Raw genomic sequence first — 14,457 nt, 5'->3', positions numbered from 1 at the left:
TGAGGTATAATTGACATATACCATTATATTGATTTCAAGTATACAACATAATCTATCTTTGTACATATTATGTAAATATTTATTTATATTTGTATATAGAGGATCACTACAGTAAGTCTAATTTCCATCACACTACATAGTTAGAAAATTTGTGTGTGTGTGTGTGTGTGTGTGTGTGTGTGTGTGTGTGTGATGAGGATTTTAAACTTTGACTCTTAAGAACTTTCAGTTACACAATGCAATGTTACTAACTTTACTTACTGTGCTATATACATTGCATCCTATGACTTATTTTATAACCGGAAGTTTGTACCTTTTGACCCCCTTCAACCATTTTGCCAGCCCTCTACCCCTTGCCTCTAGCAACCACCAATCTGTTCTCTGCATCTGTAAGATGCTTGTTTTTTTGGTTTTGTTTTTTAAAGCTTCTACATGTGTAAGTGAGATCACGCAGTATTTGTTCTTTTCTTTCTCCATCTGACATATCTCCTAATGCTCTCGAGGTCTATCCATATTGTTGCACGTGACAAGTTTGCATTCTTTTTTATGGCTGAATACTATTTGTGTGTGTGTGTGTGTGCATGTGCACACACCACATCATCTTTATCCTTTCATCTGTAAATGGACACTTACGTGGTTTCCATACCTTGGCTATTGTCAGTAACGCTGCAGTGAAGATGATGTAATGATTTCTTAAACATTACCCAGCCACTGAGTGGCAGAGCTGTTGTTACTAATGCATATATATGGAATTTAGAAAGATGATAACAATAACCCTGTGTACGAGACAGCAAAAGAGACACTGATGTATGGAACAGTCTTATGGACTCTGTGGGAGAGGGAGAGGGTGGGAAGATTTGGGAGAATGGCATTGAAACATGTAAAATATCATGTATGAAACGAGATGCCAGTCCAGGTTCAATGCACGATACTGGATGCTTGGGGCTAGTGCACTGGGATGACCCAGAGGGATGGTATGGGGAGGGAGGAGGGAGGAGGGTTCAGGATGGGGAGCACATGTATACCTGTGATGGATTCATTTTGATATTTGGCAAAACTAATACAATTATGTAAAGTTTAAAAAAAAAATAAAAAAAAATAAAGATGAATGAAACTGGAAAAAAAAGATAAAGACTGCCTGGCACTGAAATTCGTGCTTTCATACCATGGTACTTCTTTGGGATCTTCACTGTGGAATACTGGGACCCTTGTTTCCTCTCATTGCCCTTCTGGATATGTACATGCTCAGGCCAAGTAGTAGTGATAGCAGTTTTGAATGTGCTAGGTAGTCGATTACCTTTCTAACCAAAGCCATTGCTTACTCGTGGAATCAGAAAATTCAAAGGTTTTTTTACCTTGAGAAAAAATGTCTTCGACTTGGATAAACAGTTGTGGGGTATAATGAAATTTACTTTAGTTATGGGCTTAACCTTTCATATAGTTTGTGGGGATAATAGAATCAGGACTAAGGGACCAGGTGAAACCAACCTTGGTTATTTCTCATCTCCCTGTTTACAGGAACTTACTCTTCAACTTCATTTTGACTGAACACATTTGCCTGGGGCAGCATAATAAATTATAATACTGTAATTTTTTTATGTTAGTTTGTAATAAATTATAGATTCCTTGGTTTAAAGATCATATCAGACTTAAATACATTCAGATAATGGATTATAGTGAAAATGGAAGTTAACCTGAACATTTGTAGTTTTCATATATAGTTGATGACTCAACTTTCTGGTCCTCAGTTTCTTCATTTGAAAAATAATAATGTAGGTCTAAGATAATGTCTCAGAGAAGGCAATGGCAACCCACTTCAGTACTCTTGCTTGGAAAATCCCATGGATGGAGGAGCCTGGTAGGCTGCAGTCCATGGGGTCACTCGGAGTCAGACACGACTGGGCGACTTCACTTTCACTTTTCACTTTCATGCATTGGAGGAGGAAATGGCAACCCACTCCAGTGTTCTTGCCTGGAGAATCCCAGGGACGGGGAGCCTGGTGGGCTGCCGTCTATGGGGTCGCACAGAGTTGGACACGACTGAAGCGACTTAGCAGCAGCAGCAGCAGCAGCAAGATAATGTCTAAGAGCTTCTTTGAGCTAAAAAGTTCAGTGATTCATTCAGTCATATAAGAGAGTCAGACCTATTGATTTCTTAATTTGTAAGTATTTTGTTAGTGAGCCACAAGGTGGGGGGCTTGTCCTTTTCTAGTACTTATTTTCATAAATAGTTGAATGTTTTATGTGAATTTTAGTCTAAATCTCACGAATTAGGGGGAGTTGATCATGGAAGAAGGAATGGGGAGAGATTTGAATGAATGAAATCAGGGTAACTTCAGTATCCCTCATAACATTGGACGTTTTTAACTTACTTTCAGTCAATAGATCAATTCCCCTGTATTAGACAGTGTCATCTTTGGAGATCTGCTAGTGCCTGTTCTCAGCTAGCTGACATGTTAATTTATGGGAAAAAGGTGTTGGAAATGACAGCACTGGAGACCCTTTCATTCCAATTTTCCTCTAAAATGTCAGTGAATAGAGAACTCCACGTGTCACAAAACATGAGAAATGAGCACATTTCATAATTTAGAAAATGTTTCTATGAACTCTCATGTAGTGGGACAGGATTAAGAAGTGTGACTAGTGGCCGTATGGCCTGAATTTGTCCTGTTAATAGTTGTTACTCCAGAAGAATCTGCTCTGAAAAAGCAGCAACACAGTGGCTTGGGTAGGTGGCAACAACGATCTGTTAATAGTTTCTGGTTAAGGTAAACAGAGCTGAGGCCCAACCTTATTCAACAGGGACAGGAAAGAGAAGACGACGAAAAGCCCTTCCTAGTAGTTCTTCATGTTGCAGCATCTTAGAATCCTGAAATTAATGTTAGCCGGTTGGGTACCTTGGACTCAAAAGCATATGTGGCCCAGTAATTTCATATGTGGCCACATCCTCATTCAGGAGGATTGGTCGAAGATCGATGGGTCAGTAAAGTCCTGGAAAACATGTTCTGCAGATCTTTTCTGAGAATCCTGTTTGAAGTTACTCAGTAGAGGAAGTGAATTAAAATAGAACTCAAGAATGGAGAAGTCCTGCTAGAAGCTGTCATTATAACTAATGACAGATAAAGGAATAAAAGCACTGAGCAATAGTAGAGAAAGGTTTGATGTTGATAAGCAACTTTTGTGGTAACCAGGGGATGAAAAAAAGGTAAAGGATGAAGAACAAGATTTTCAAAGATTTATAAGTGTATGTGTAGGTATGTGTCTAGAAATGACAGACTAGAAAAGGGTGGAAGACAGTGACCTATAAGCAGATGGCAAGTGTCTTACTTTAATTTATGATTCTATAGCAGTTTTAATGTTTGCCAAAGTGTTTGTTTACCACTTGTGAGTTAAAAATAGGACATATATCTGACATGTTGTAAAGGATAACAGAAAATATAACAGTCTGGGAAGCACAAATCAACATTAAAAAAAAAAATCCTAGAAGCATGAATAGAATGTGCCTGATCAGAACAGAGTGACAGTACGTATTTGTGTCCCTGTTGAGGAGATACTGTTTTCTTAAAAGAAGGGAATTTCATTAGAAAAAAAAAATTCATGAGTGAGCAAGCAACAACATACATAAATAAATTATATATAAATTATGTATTGTTATATACATGAGTTGTGCACTTGTGTCTGACTCTTTGCGACCCCATGGACTGTAGCCTGCCAGGCTCCTCTGTCCAAAGGATTCTCCAGGCAAGAATAGTGGAGTGGGTTGCCATTCCCTTCTTCAGAGGATCTTCCCAACCCAAGGATCAAACCTGTGTCTCCTGCATTGCAGGCAGATTCTTTACCGTCTTAGCCACCAGGGAAGCCCCATTATATACATGTTGTGTATACAAATTTATTTATAATCTTATATAAAAAGTTTTGTATGAAACAGTATAACATGTAAATGTATAAATTTATTTACATATAGCATAATAATATAGTTTATATTTTAATATCACTATAAACTTATATAAATAGAAAATATATAAAAGTTGACATACAAAAGTTATAAATAATGTAATATAATAGAAACTAAACTTTTAGAAAAAATTTTTAAGATCTCTACTAAGTTAATATTTTTTGGATCAAATGGGAAATAAAGCTTTAAATAGGGAATTACTTTGCATGGGATGGACCCTTGAGGCCAGCCCTTTCAGAATGTTGATGGCTTATAACGATGTGATATGAATTTTGCTTCCTGACTGGGTATTTTTCTCTCCAGTGACTCTCAGTGAGAGGGGGCACTGGGTTTTTATCTTCAGTAGTTTCTGTAGTGTCTCTTTTTGCTTCCAAGTTGCTGCCTGGTGCTCTTCATATTTCTGGTTCCAACCATAATTATCAGCCTCCACTCCTCCAGCTTCTTATTGCTCCCACCAGGCTTTCGGTATCATAAGAGAATGTCAGCCAGTTGGACTTGGTTGTAGTTAACCGCTGGATGCTTTGGAAAATACAGCAGGTGTCTTGTAAGTTGCTGGTACTTTGAGAGTTGAACTCAAAGCTTAGATTGTGTAGGAACATACTGTTCCCTGCAAAAAGTATTTTTTGGGGGGTCCTTTATCCAGACACTGCAGATGGTGTAATATACAGCATCTTTATTTGTCCAGTGACTGCTCCCATTTGGCTGGGGTTTGCAGTAGAGCAGACCTGCTGCTAGCTGGTTTATCTAAGGGCTGGAGAGAGCTAAGTAAGTGTATATGTATTTCCTGTTTAATCTCGGATGCTACAGAGCCTTTTTTGGCCAGTTCTCGCTGTAGGGTTTATTTGCTTCATGAGCAATAGGAACTTACAGTGAAGGGCTGAAGCAGAGTTTATTGTTGGCACAGGTGCAGTGGACAGCTGGCGCCGGTTTCGTTGGCCAGTGTTCCTCTTGTTTTACGCTTGCAGAATTAAGAAAGGGATTGATAGCACGAATTCTCATTCATATGAATGTAGGGGAAGTTGGACAGGAACACTGGCGAGACTGCTTGGCTTTGAATCCCAGCTTTACTTGTTACCTGTGTGATATCTCATGCTTCATTATGCTTTTCCATGAAAGGGGGGAGATAATTAGTACCTACCTTGTAAGAGAGTTGAAATGAATTCAGAGCACGTTGAACAGTACCTGACACAAAAACACCCAAATGCTAGCTAGACTCATACTTATTTCTGTTGTTATGAATAACGTGAACAGTTGCTTTTCTTTCAGAATTGACCACTTTGCCAAAATCTGTAGTCAAAAAACTGACATCAGAAAGGAAGTTCTTTTGAAAACACTGTGGGGAGATTATTATAGAAATATGAAGGCTAAGAAGATTATGAAGGTGGATCAGGTGATGTGGTCTATTGTCCCTGTTGATCAGTGGTCACTTTCTTGCCCTGTGAGAACCTGCACTGTAACACACTTATAATTTGCCTCAGTTTATGTGAATCAGTTTATGGGAGATTTTCTACTGTATATATTTGGCTAAAGCTCATGTGTCTTATGTCCAATTATTGAGTTCTTTATCAGGATTAAAGGACTGTGTGTTGTTGTTGTTGTTGTTTTCCTTTTTAAGAGGAGCAGAAAGCCCAGATCCTGGGCCGGTGAACTTGAAGACGCATATTTTGCATCATGCATTTGTGTGTCCCCTTCCTAAAGAGGAGGTATCTTGTAGACGTCACTGTGTGGTCTGTATTCCTAGCCTCAGCCGAGGCCTCTTCATTGAACGCCAGTCATCATGCATTGCTGATGGTTGAGGCAGGTGCTCCCTGGAGCGCTTCATTCTGTCGGTGGAGGTCTTGTAGGGCTGCTGAGTCACCTAGCCGCAAAGGAAGGATGCTTGTCTTGAAGACTTTTTTTTTTAATGTAAAATTAAGGATGTTATAAATGTATTCTCATTGAAGAGCATGTATATTCCTTTTAGAAGGTATTCCTTAGTATAAAGCTACAGGAAAGAAAAAAAATACCAGAGGCCAACACTGCTAATGGTATGGTTTTCATTTCTTTCATTCTTTCTGTTTAGATAACATATATCCCTCGTTTGAGATTATGTTATTTATACAGTGTAGCCATTTATCCACTTGATATAGTATTGTGACCATCTTCCCTTGTCATTGAAAGTTGTTTATAAAGAGTACAGTGTGTAGATTCCTTAAAAAACTGGGAACAGATCTACCATATGACACGGCAACCCCAGTCCTGCGCATATAGCCTGAGAAACCGTAAATGAAAAAGACACAGATACCCCAGTGTTTACAGCAGCACTATTTACAATAGCCAGGGCATGGAAGCAACCTGCTACTGCTGCTGCTAAGTCGCTTCAGTCATGTCCGACTCTGTGCGACCCCATAGACGGCAGCCCACCAGGCTCCCCCGTCCCTGGGATTCTCCAGGCAAGAACACTGGAGTGGGTTGCCATTTCCTCCTCCAATGCATGAAAGTGAAAAGTGAAAGTGAAGTCGCTCAGTCGTGTCCGACCCTCGGCAACCCCATGGACTAGCTACCAGGCTCCTCCATCCACGGGATTTCCAGGCAAGAGTACTGGAGTGGGGTGCCATTGCCTTCTCTGGAAGCAACCTAGAAGTCCATTAGTAGAGGAATGGATAAAGATGTGGTACATTTATACAATGGAATATTAGTCATAAAAAAGAACAAATTTGAGTCAGTTATAGTGAGGTTTATGAACCTAGAGCCTATTAGTACAGAGTGAAGTAAGAAAGAGAAAAATATAGTATATTAATGCATATATATGGAATCTAGAAAAATGGTATTGATGAACCTATTTGCAGGGAAGGAATGGAGACACAGACGTAGAGAATGGACTTGTGGACACAGGGAAGGGGAGAGGGACGAATGGAGAAAGTAGCATTCACAAAACATTGTAAACATTTTAAAAATAAACAAAAAATAAATTTAAAAAGGAGCCAGTGGAGCGAAGTGGCAAAGAGCATAGTTTGAGAATCTGATTCTCTTTGTCTCAGTTCCACCGCTTTCTAGTTCTGTGACATTTGTCTGTTTCTTCCTTCTGCAAATTGAAGATAGTAATATTTATCTCATGGAGTGATTATGATAATTATATGAAATATCCAAGAAAAGGCTTAAGAGCAATTCCTGTCATGTAATAAACACCCTGTTACATCATTATCATTCGTGTAATCATTCTCCTAAGATTGAACATAGTTTTTATTTCTGTTTCTCAAATATTTTGGTATTTTAAGTAAAGCTGCAATATGCAATAGGCATCTTGATACATACATTTTTAGGCCTTTATGATTTTTTTTTTAAACCAGTCATTCAAAGGTAATGACTTAATTTCCCAATACCTTGCCAGTAGCTCTTGAGAAAGAGTGTTTCAGTTTATATTCCACCTCTCGATATTCCATGAGAGTATCCATCTCAAAGTGCTCATGCTGTGATTTTGTATAGTTTGATAAGAGAAATAGTACGGGTTTTGTTTTTTTTAATACCTCCTTCCTTGAAGTTGAACAGTGTTCACATTTTAAGAACATCCTTTAGAATGAAGTCCATGGACATTTTAGAGTGGAGTTTTAGCTCTCAGCTTGGGTACCATGTGTTCTTTTGATGGCAGTGGGAGGGCAGCTGCAGTGATGCATCCACCTCCCCTCCCCCGCACCCCGAGTGGTTTTGTGTGTGGTGTTCACAGTTTGGAAAGAGAAGAGTGAGTTGTAACTGACTATGGATTATTGGCTGTTTAAAGCATTCATATAGCTACTTTCCTCCACTTTGTTGTTGAATAAGTATTTTCTAGTAGAAATGAAGCATCGATAATAAAGCACATCAAGAATGAATACGTTAGATAGTGATGAAATATTGAGAAATTTTAAACCCATAAGTCCTTTTTTTTTTTTTTTTATAGGCAAAAGGAAAGAAACCTTCATTTGTACAGTTGATCCTGGAAAATATATGGAGTTTGTATGATGCTGTCTTGAAAAAGTAAGACTGTTATAAATGTTTGTCTTTGGGCAGTATAATTTGCAGTTTGACGAGTTACCCTTCCAAAAGCTAGGTAGACTGGGAAAGTGAAGAAAGCCTTTATAGAGGCTTTGATTACCAAGCTTGGAAACCATTTAAAGGTGTATGTGTAACCCAATTACAGGGTGACGGGAGGGACAGAACAGAAATATTTTATAGACTGCTGAGGCAAAGAGATAAAAGGATGGGAAGAAACATCAGACTTTAATTTTTACAAAGTCAGTTTAAAGTAAAATAGTAAATGTAGTAGAAAAGCTGCTTGATATTGAGGATCACTCATGGGGTCACTTAGGGAAGAAACCTTGCCCGATACAAGTGGAAGAGAAAGTTTGCTTTAGTAAATTTCCAGGTTGTTCCAGCAGTGGAATAATGATTTTTGGTTTTAGTATTTATTTATAAAATCACTTTACCAGTTGACATAGCATGTTTAAGACGATTGTGGAATGGTGCTTCATGGGACATTTTCAAGAGTTCATTTGAAAGTGAAAAGTAGAGGTTGAGCAGTTTAATCCTATGGCAGGAGCCCCCCTCCAGCATTTTTGTTTTTTTATAGGCAAGTAGTGCATTAGGAGAAGGCAGTGGCACCCTACTCCAGTACTCTTGCCTGGAAAATCCCATGGACAGAGGAGCCTGGTGGGCTGCAGTCCATGGGGTCGCTAACAGTTGGACACAACTGAGCGACTTCACTTTCACTTTTCACTTTCATGCATTGGCGAAGGAAATGGCAACCCACTCCAATGTTCTTGCCTGAAGAATCTCAGGGATGGGGGAGCCTGGTGGGCTGCCATCTATGGGGTCACATAGAGTCCATATGGACACGACTGAAGCAACTTAGCAGCAGCAGCAGCAGTGCATTAGGATTAAATGTGTCATGTAATGTGTTTCTCTTCCTCACTGCCCCTTTGTATCTTTATGTGATCTTTCTCTCTCCTCATCTCCCATCCACCCATCTCTTGTTTACTATAGTGACAAAGAAAAAACTGATAAAATTGTGACTTATTTAGGATTAAAAATCAGAGCCCGAGAGGCATGGCATTCAGATCCTAGAGTTCAGATCAATGCTATCTGCAGCCATTGGCTGCCCATATCTAAACTGTTCTTGGTATCCTTTATATTAATAGTTGTTGATGAAATCATAGATTTGACAGAACAAGAAAAAACAGTATGTTATTGGCCATCAGGAGGTCCTCTGAAAATAACGTATGCCAATTCAGAAACCCCAGGTTTCTGGGATTACTTAATATTTTACCATGAAACTGTATTAAATACTTTAGAAATGAATATATTAATATTAATTAAGATTAATACCAGTCTGAATGTTCTTAAAAAACATTTTAAGTTTTTGTTTCTGAATACATAAAATCAAAACCCTTAGACTAAGATTTACATAGAAGTAGATACTTTAGATGTTTGTGTTAGGATCATGGTTCATTTTAACCCATATTTTCTTTACCTTGTTGATACTGCCTCTCAAATTAGTAATTCCAGAAGGACTTGATTTTTAAGCGGCTTACCTTAACTAAAGTCATTTTGTAGGTGAATTTAGACTATCTTCTTCTTTTTTTTTTTTTTAATTTTTTTTAAAGACTTATGTGGACCAATTTTAGCGTCTTTATTGAATATTTTACACGTTGCTTTTGTTCTGTTTTGCGTTTTGGTTCTTTGGCCGAGAGGCATGTGGGATCTTAGCTCCTTGACCAGGGATCGAACCCACACCCCCTGCATTGGAAGGTGAAGTCTTAACCATTGGACCTCCAGGGAAGTCCCAACCAAAGTAATTTTATAGAGGAATTTAGACGATTAATACCTTCTTGTCATTGATCTGTGTGTACTTAGCAGTTCCCAGGGGTTGGGTTAAGGGTGCGGTGTCTGGGGAGTGGGCCAACAGTGGACCACGGAGCTGTAGTAAACACAGACTCCTGTGGTGACCTAGCTCTGTTGGAGGACCTGCTGGTATTGAGGCTAGTGGCTGATGGTGGTTTTACGCCAGTTGATAGAGACTGACACTGTATGAAGGTCTTGAGGACTGGGTCACAGGCATCCAAGCTCCTGAGCTCTGCTGTCCTTCCTCGTTTGTTCTGTAGGGTGTCAGTGTTAGAGTGTGCCATGAGCACCCTTGCTGGCCTCTAGAGTGTCCATGAACTCCCTGAGATTGTATCCATGTTTTGAGATGTTACTTACAGAGTATTGCCTTACAGCCCAGGCATCCTATAGACATATGTTGTTACTTCAGTATTTCATGCACAGGGTGAACAGCACTTGCTCAGGCTTTTGAATCCTTAACAGCAGACTTCAGCTATGGTGTGTAAGAAGCTTCCTAGTCCCCTCAACCTTACAGCTGAGAGAGTGGAGAAACTGATGTGTGCAGGATCACAAACTTTTGATTCTTTCCCACCAGAAACCCAGGCCCTGAAAGCAGGTGAGGTAAAGACTAACACACCAGACAATGTATTTTTGGTCATTCTAAGTCAAGACTACTCTAGACCAACTTGCTGAATGCTAGCTTGCAAAATGGCCAAACAGCCAACACCCCTGGTAAACAATTTCACAAACATTTCTCCAGTTGCTTTTTGTTTTCTAACATTTCTATTTTGCCAGAGCCATTTTGCTTGTGAGTGGAGTAAGGAGACCTGAGACCTCTCCCTTTTGCCCAGATCACAGTTCATAATCTTAGCATCATGCTCTATTCCATCCTTTCAGTTCAGTTCAGTTGCTCAGTTGTGTCGGACTCTCTGCAACCCCATGAATTGCAGCACGCCAGGCCTCCCTGTCCATCACCAACTCCCGGAGTTCACCCAAACTCATGTCCATTGAGTCGGTGATGCCAACCAGCCATCTCATCCTCTGTCATCCCCTTCTCCTCCTCCTTCCAATCCCTCCCAGCAACAGGGTCTTTTCCAATGAGTCAACTCTTTGCATGAGGTGGCCAAAGTATTGGAGTTTCAGCTTTAGCATCAGTCCTTCCAAAGAACACCCAGGACTGATCTCCTTCAGAATGGACTGGTTGGATCTCCTTGCAGTCCAAGGGACTCTCAAGAGTCTTCTCCAACACCACAGTTCAAAAGCATCAATTCTTTGGCGCTCAGCTTTCTTCACAGTCCAACTTTCACATCCATACATGACCACTGGAAAAACCATAGCCTTGACTAGATGGACCTTTGTTGGCAAGTAATGTCTCTGCTTTTCAATATGCTATCTAGGTTGGTCATAACTTTCCTTCCAAGGAGTAAGTGTCTTTTAATTTCATGGCTGCAGTCACCATCTGCAGTGATTTTGGAGCCCCCAAAAATAAAGTCTGACACTGTTTCCACTGTTTCCCCATCTATTTCCCATGAAGTGATGGGACCAGATGCCATGATCTTTGTTTTCTGAATGTTGAGCTTTAAGCCAACTTTTTCACTCTCCTCTTTCACTTTCATCAAGAGGGTTTTTAGTTCCTCTTCACTTTCTGCCATAAGGGTGGTGTCATCTGCATATCTGAGGTTATTGATATTTCTCCTGGCAATCTTGATTCCAGCTTGTGCTTCTTCCAGCCTAGCGTTTCTCATGATGTACTCTGCATATAAGTTAAATAAGCAGGGTGACAATATACAGCCTTGACCAACTCCTTTTCCTATTTGGAACCAGTCTGTTGGTTCCACCAGACTGTCCATTTCTAACTGTTGCTTCCTGACCTGCATATAGGTTTCTCAAGAGGCAAGGCAGGTGGTCTGGTATTCCCATCTGTTTCAGAATTTTCCAGTTTATTGTGATCCACACAGTCAAAGGCTTTGGCATAGTCAATAAAACAGAAATAGATGTTTTTCTGGAACTCTCTTCCTTTTTCCATGATCCAGCGGATGTTGGCAATTTGATCTCTGGTACCTCTTGCCTTTTCTAAAACCAGCTTGAACATCTGGAAGTTCACAGTTCATGTATTGCTGAAGCCTGGCTTGGAGAATTTTGAGCATTACTTTACTAGCATGTGAGATGAGTGCAATTGTGCAGTAGTTTGAGCATTCTTTGGTATTGCCTTTCTTTGGGATTGGAATGAAAACTGACCTTTTCCAGTCCTGTGGCCACTGCTGAGTTTTCCAAATTTGCTGGCATATTGAGTGCAGCACTCTCACAGCATCATCTTCCAGGATTTGAAATAGCTCAACTGGAATTCTATCACTTCCACTAGTTTTGTTCGTAGTGATGCTTTCTAAAGCCCACTTGACTTCACATTCCAGGATGTCTGGCTCTAGGTCAGTAATCACACCATCGTGATTATCTCGGTCATGATCTTTTTTGTACAGTTCTTCTGTGTATTCTTGTCACCTCTTCTTAATATCTTCTGCTTCTGTTAGGTCCATACCATTTCTGTCTTATATCGAGCCCATCTTTGCATGAAATGTTCCCTTGGTATCTCTAATTTTCTTGAAGAGATCTCTAGTCTTTCCCATTCTGTTGTTTTCCTCTATTTCTTTGCATTGATTGCTGAGGAAGGCTTTCTTATCTCTTCTTGCTATTCTTTGGAACTCTGCATTCAGATGCTTATATCATTCCTTTTCTCCTTTGCTTTTCTCTTCTCTTCTTTTCACAGCTATTTTGTAAGGCCTCCCCAGACAGCCATTTTGCTTTTTTTGCATTTCTTTTCCATGGGGATGATCTTGATCCCTGTCTCCTGTACACTGTCACAAACCTCCGTCCATAGTTCATCAGGCAGTCTATCAGATCTAGTCCCATAAATCTATTTCTCTCTTCCACTGTATAATCATAAGGGATTTGATTTAGGTCATCCCTGAATGGTCTAGTGGTTCTCCCTACTTTCTTCAATTTAAGTCTGAATTTGGCAATAAGGAGTTCATGATCTGAGCCACAGTCAGCTCCTAGTCTTGTTTTTGTTGACTGTATAGAGCTTCTCCAACTTTGGCTGCAAAGAATATAATCAATCTGATTCCATCCTCTCAGGTAGCCACAAATGCGTACCTGAGGTAAATGTGCCTCCAGGGCCTGTGTAACAGTGACTCCAGGGTGTGTGTTCTCTCTTGAAGCCCTGCACATGCTCGTCCCATGAGAGGGAACCTTATTTGCCTCTGAGTGCAGTGTGGTGCGAGCGGCCAGGGTCAGGTGGGGCTTGCTGCGCCAGCAGCGCCGGGATAGGGGTGGGGCGTGTAGGCGGGCTGGGGGCTAAAGGAGAGGGCAGGCAAAAAGCCTACAGCACCCGGTATTCCCAGGTGGTCTCCCATCCAAGTACTAACCAGGCCCGACCCTGCTTAGCTTCCGAGATCAGACGAGATCGGGAGCGTTCAGGGTGGTATGGCCGTAGACGGAAGCGGCTGCCGCCGGGCGCCCTGAGAGCCCTGTGCTGCATCTCCCTTTCACTCTGACCTGCCGGTAAGGCCGGCAGGCCGCACCTCTCCACTGGGGTGCGTGCTGTACTTGAGCCGCACCACCCGTGACAGGACTCCGGCCTGCCAATGCCGCCACGCCCCCGAACACTGCCACCGCCCCGCCGACCCGGCCAGCAACCGCCTGGCCGGCCGGGGCCGGGAGGGCTTCTGGGACCCCCAGCGGCCGGGCGTGTGTGTGTGCGGGGCCTGGGGCGTGGGGTGAGGGGCGCAGAGGTCTCGGCGCCCTCCCGCCCTGGGCCTCTCCAGGCCCGGCCCCCTCGGCGGGCCTCCCCCCATCCAGTTCGCTGCTCAGGGCCACTCGGCCCTGGAGGTGTCTGGCTTCGGGGCCCGCAGGCCTCGGAGCCTCCTGCGTGCCTAGGCACAGCCCAGCCGGGGCCCTGAGCGCTCATCCTGCCCGGCACCTGCCCGGTGCCCAAACCCCCAGGAGCCATGGCGGCGCGGTCGACCTGAGCGCCTCAGCCCTGCCCCTTCACCCTACCAAGGTTCCCCCTTGTCTCCATACCACCCGCCAAGCACATGACCTTCCTGAAAGAGCAGACGAGTGACAGGCAGGCACAGGGACAGATGCCCAGACACTCACACGCACCCATGCGAAGGGAGACAGCCGGCCGGCCGCACCTCTCCACGGGGCGCGCGCTGTGCCAGCGCCACCACGCCTCCGGAACACCACCACCCCCGGGCCAGCAACCGAGGGGCGCCCACCCCCCGCAGCCCGCCTGCCTCTAAGCCTCCCCATTTATAGTTCTTAACAACGTAGTTTAACAACGTGCTCCTTCAATATATTCTATACTGTTTTCTGTCTCATATATATATTTTAACCGATCCATCCTTCAGTTCACTGATCCTCTCCTCAGCTATGTCCAATTTGATGTTAAGCCCAGAGACTGAGTTCTTAAATTCAGTCACTGTTATTGTAAAGTTCTAGAGTCAGTTTTGATTCTCAGAAGTTTTTCCTTTTGTCAAGTATATTTTTGAACTGGTGACACTTGCATCTGTTACTTCTAGCGTACCTCGGATATGCTGATATACATATATGCTGATACCTCTGGATCTGGTTCTGTTCTTTTTCTCTTGGTCCTGTTTGTTGTTACG

The 14,457-nt window shown here is 42.1% G+C and overlaps 1 protein-coding gene and 1 non-coding gene across 2 annotated transcripts in view; one reads left to right on the top strand and one right to left on the bottom strand.

The window, feature by feature from the left end:
• LOC133239753 (elongation factor-like GTPase 1) overlaps positions 1–14,091 on the top strand; it is a 29,204-nt gene extending 15,113 nt beyond the window's left edge. The window contains 6 exon segments of the mRNA XM_061404021.1: positions 5,222–5,345; positions 7,872–7,948; positions 8,954–9,089; positions 10,277–10,406; positions 13,362–13,563; positions 13,848–14,091. Of these exon segments, the coding sequence (XP_061260005.1) occupies positions 5,222–5,345; positions 7,872–7,948; positions 8,954–9,089; positions 10,277–10,406; positions 13,362–13,563; positions 13,848–14,091 (913 nt within the window).
• LOC133240150 (5S ribosomal RNA) lies at positions 13,164–13,282 on the bottom strand. The gene has a single exon (XR_009734135.1). It is a non-coding gene; the product is annotated as a 5S ribosomal RNA (ribosomal RNA).
• Positions 14,092–14,457: the final 366 nt, after the last annotated feature.

This window comes from Bos javanicus, chromosome 27 (genome assembly GCF_032452875.1).
Source record: "Bos javanicus breed banteng chromosome 27, ARS-OSU_banteng_1.0, whole genome shotgun sequence".
NCBI lineage: Eukaryota > Metazoa > Chordata > Mammalia > Artiodactyla > Bovidae > Bos > Bos javanicus.
The sequence above is the reverse complement of the archived record's forward strand: the minus strand, read 5'-3'. Positions and strand labels throughout refer to the sequence as shown.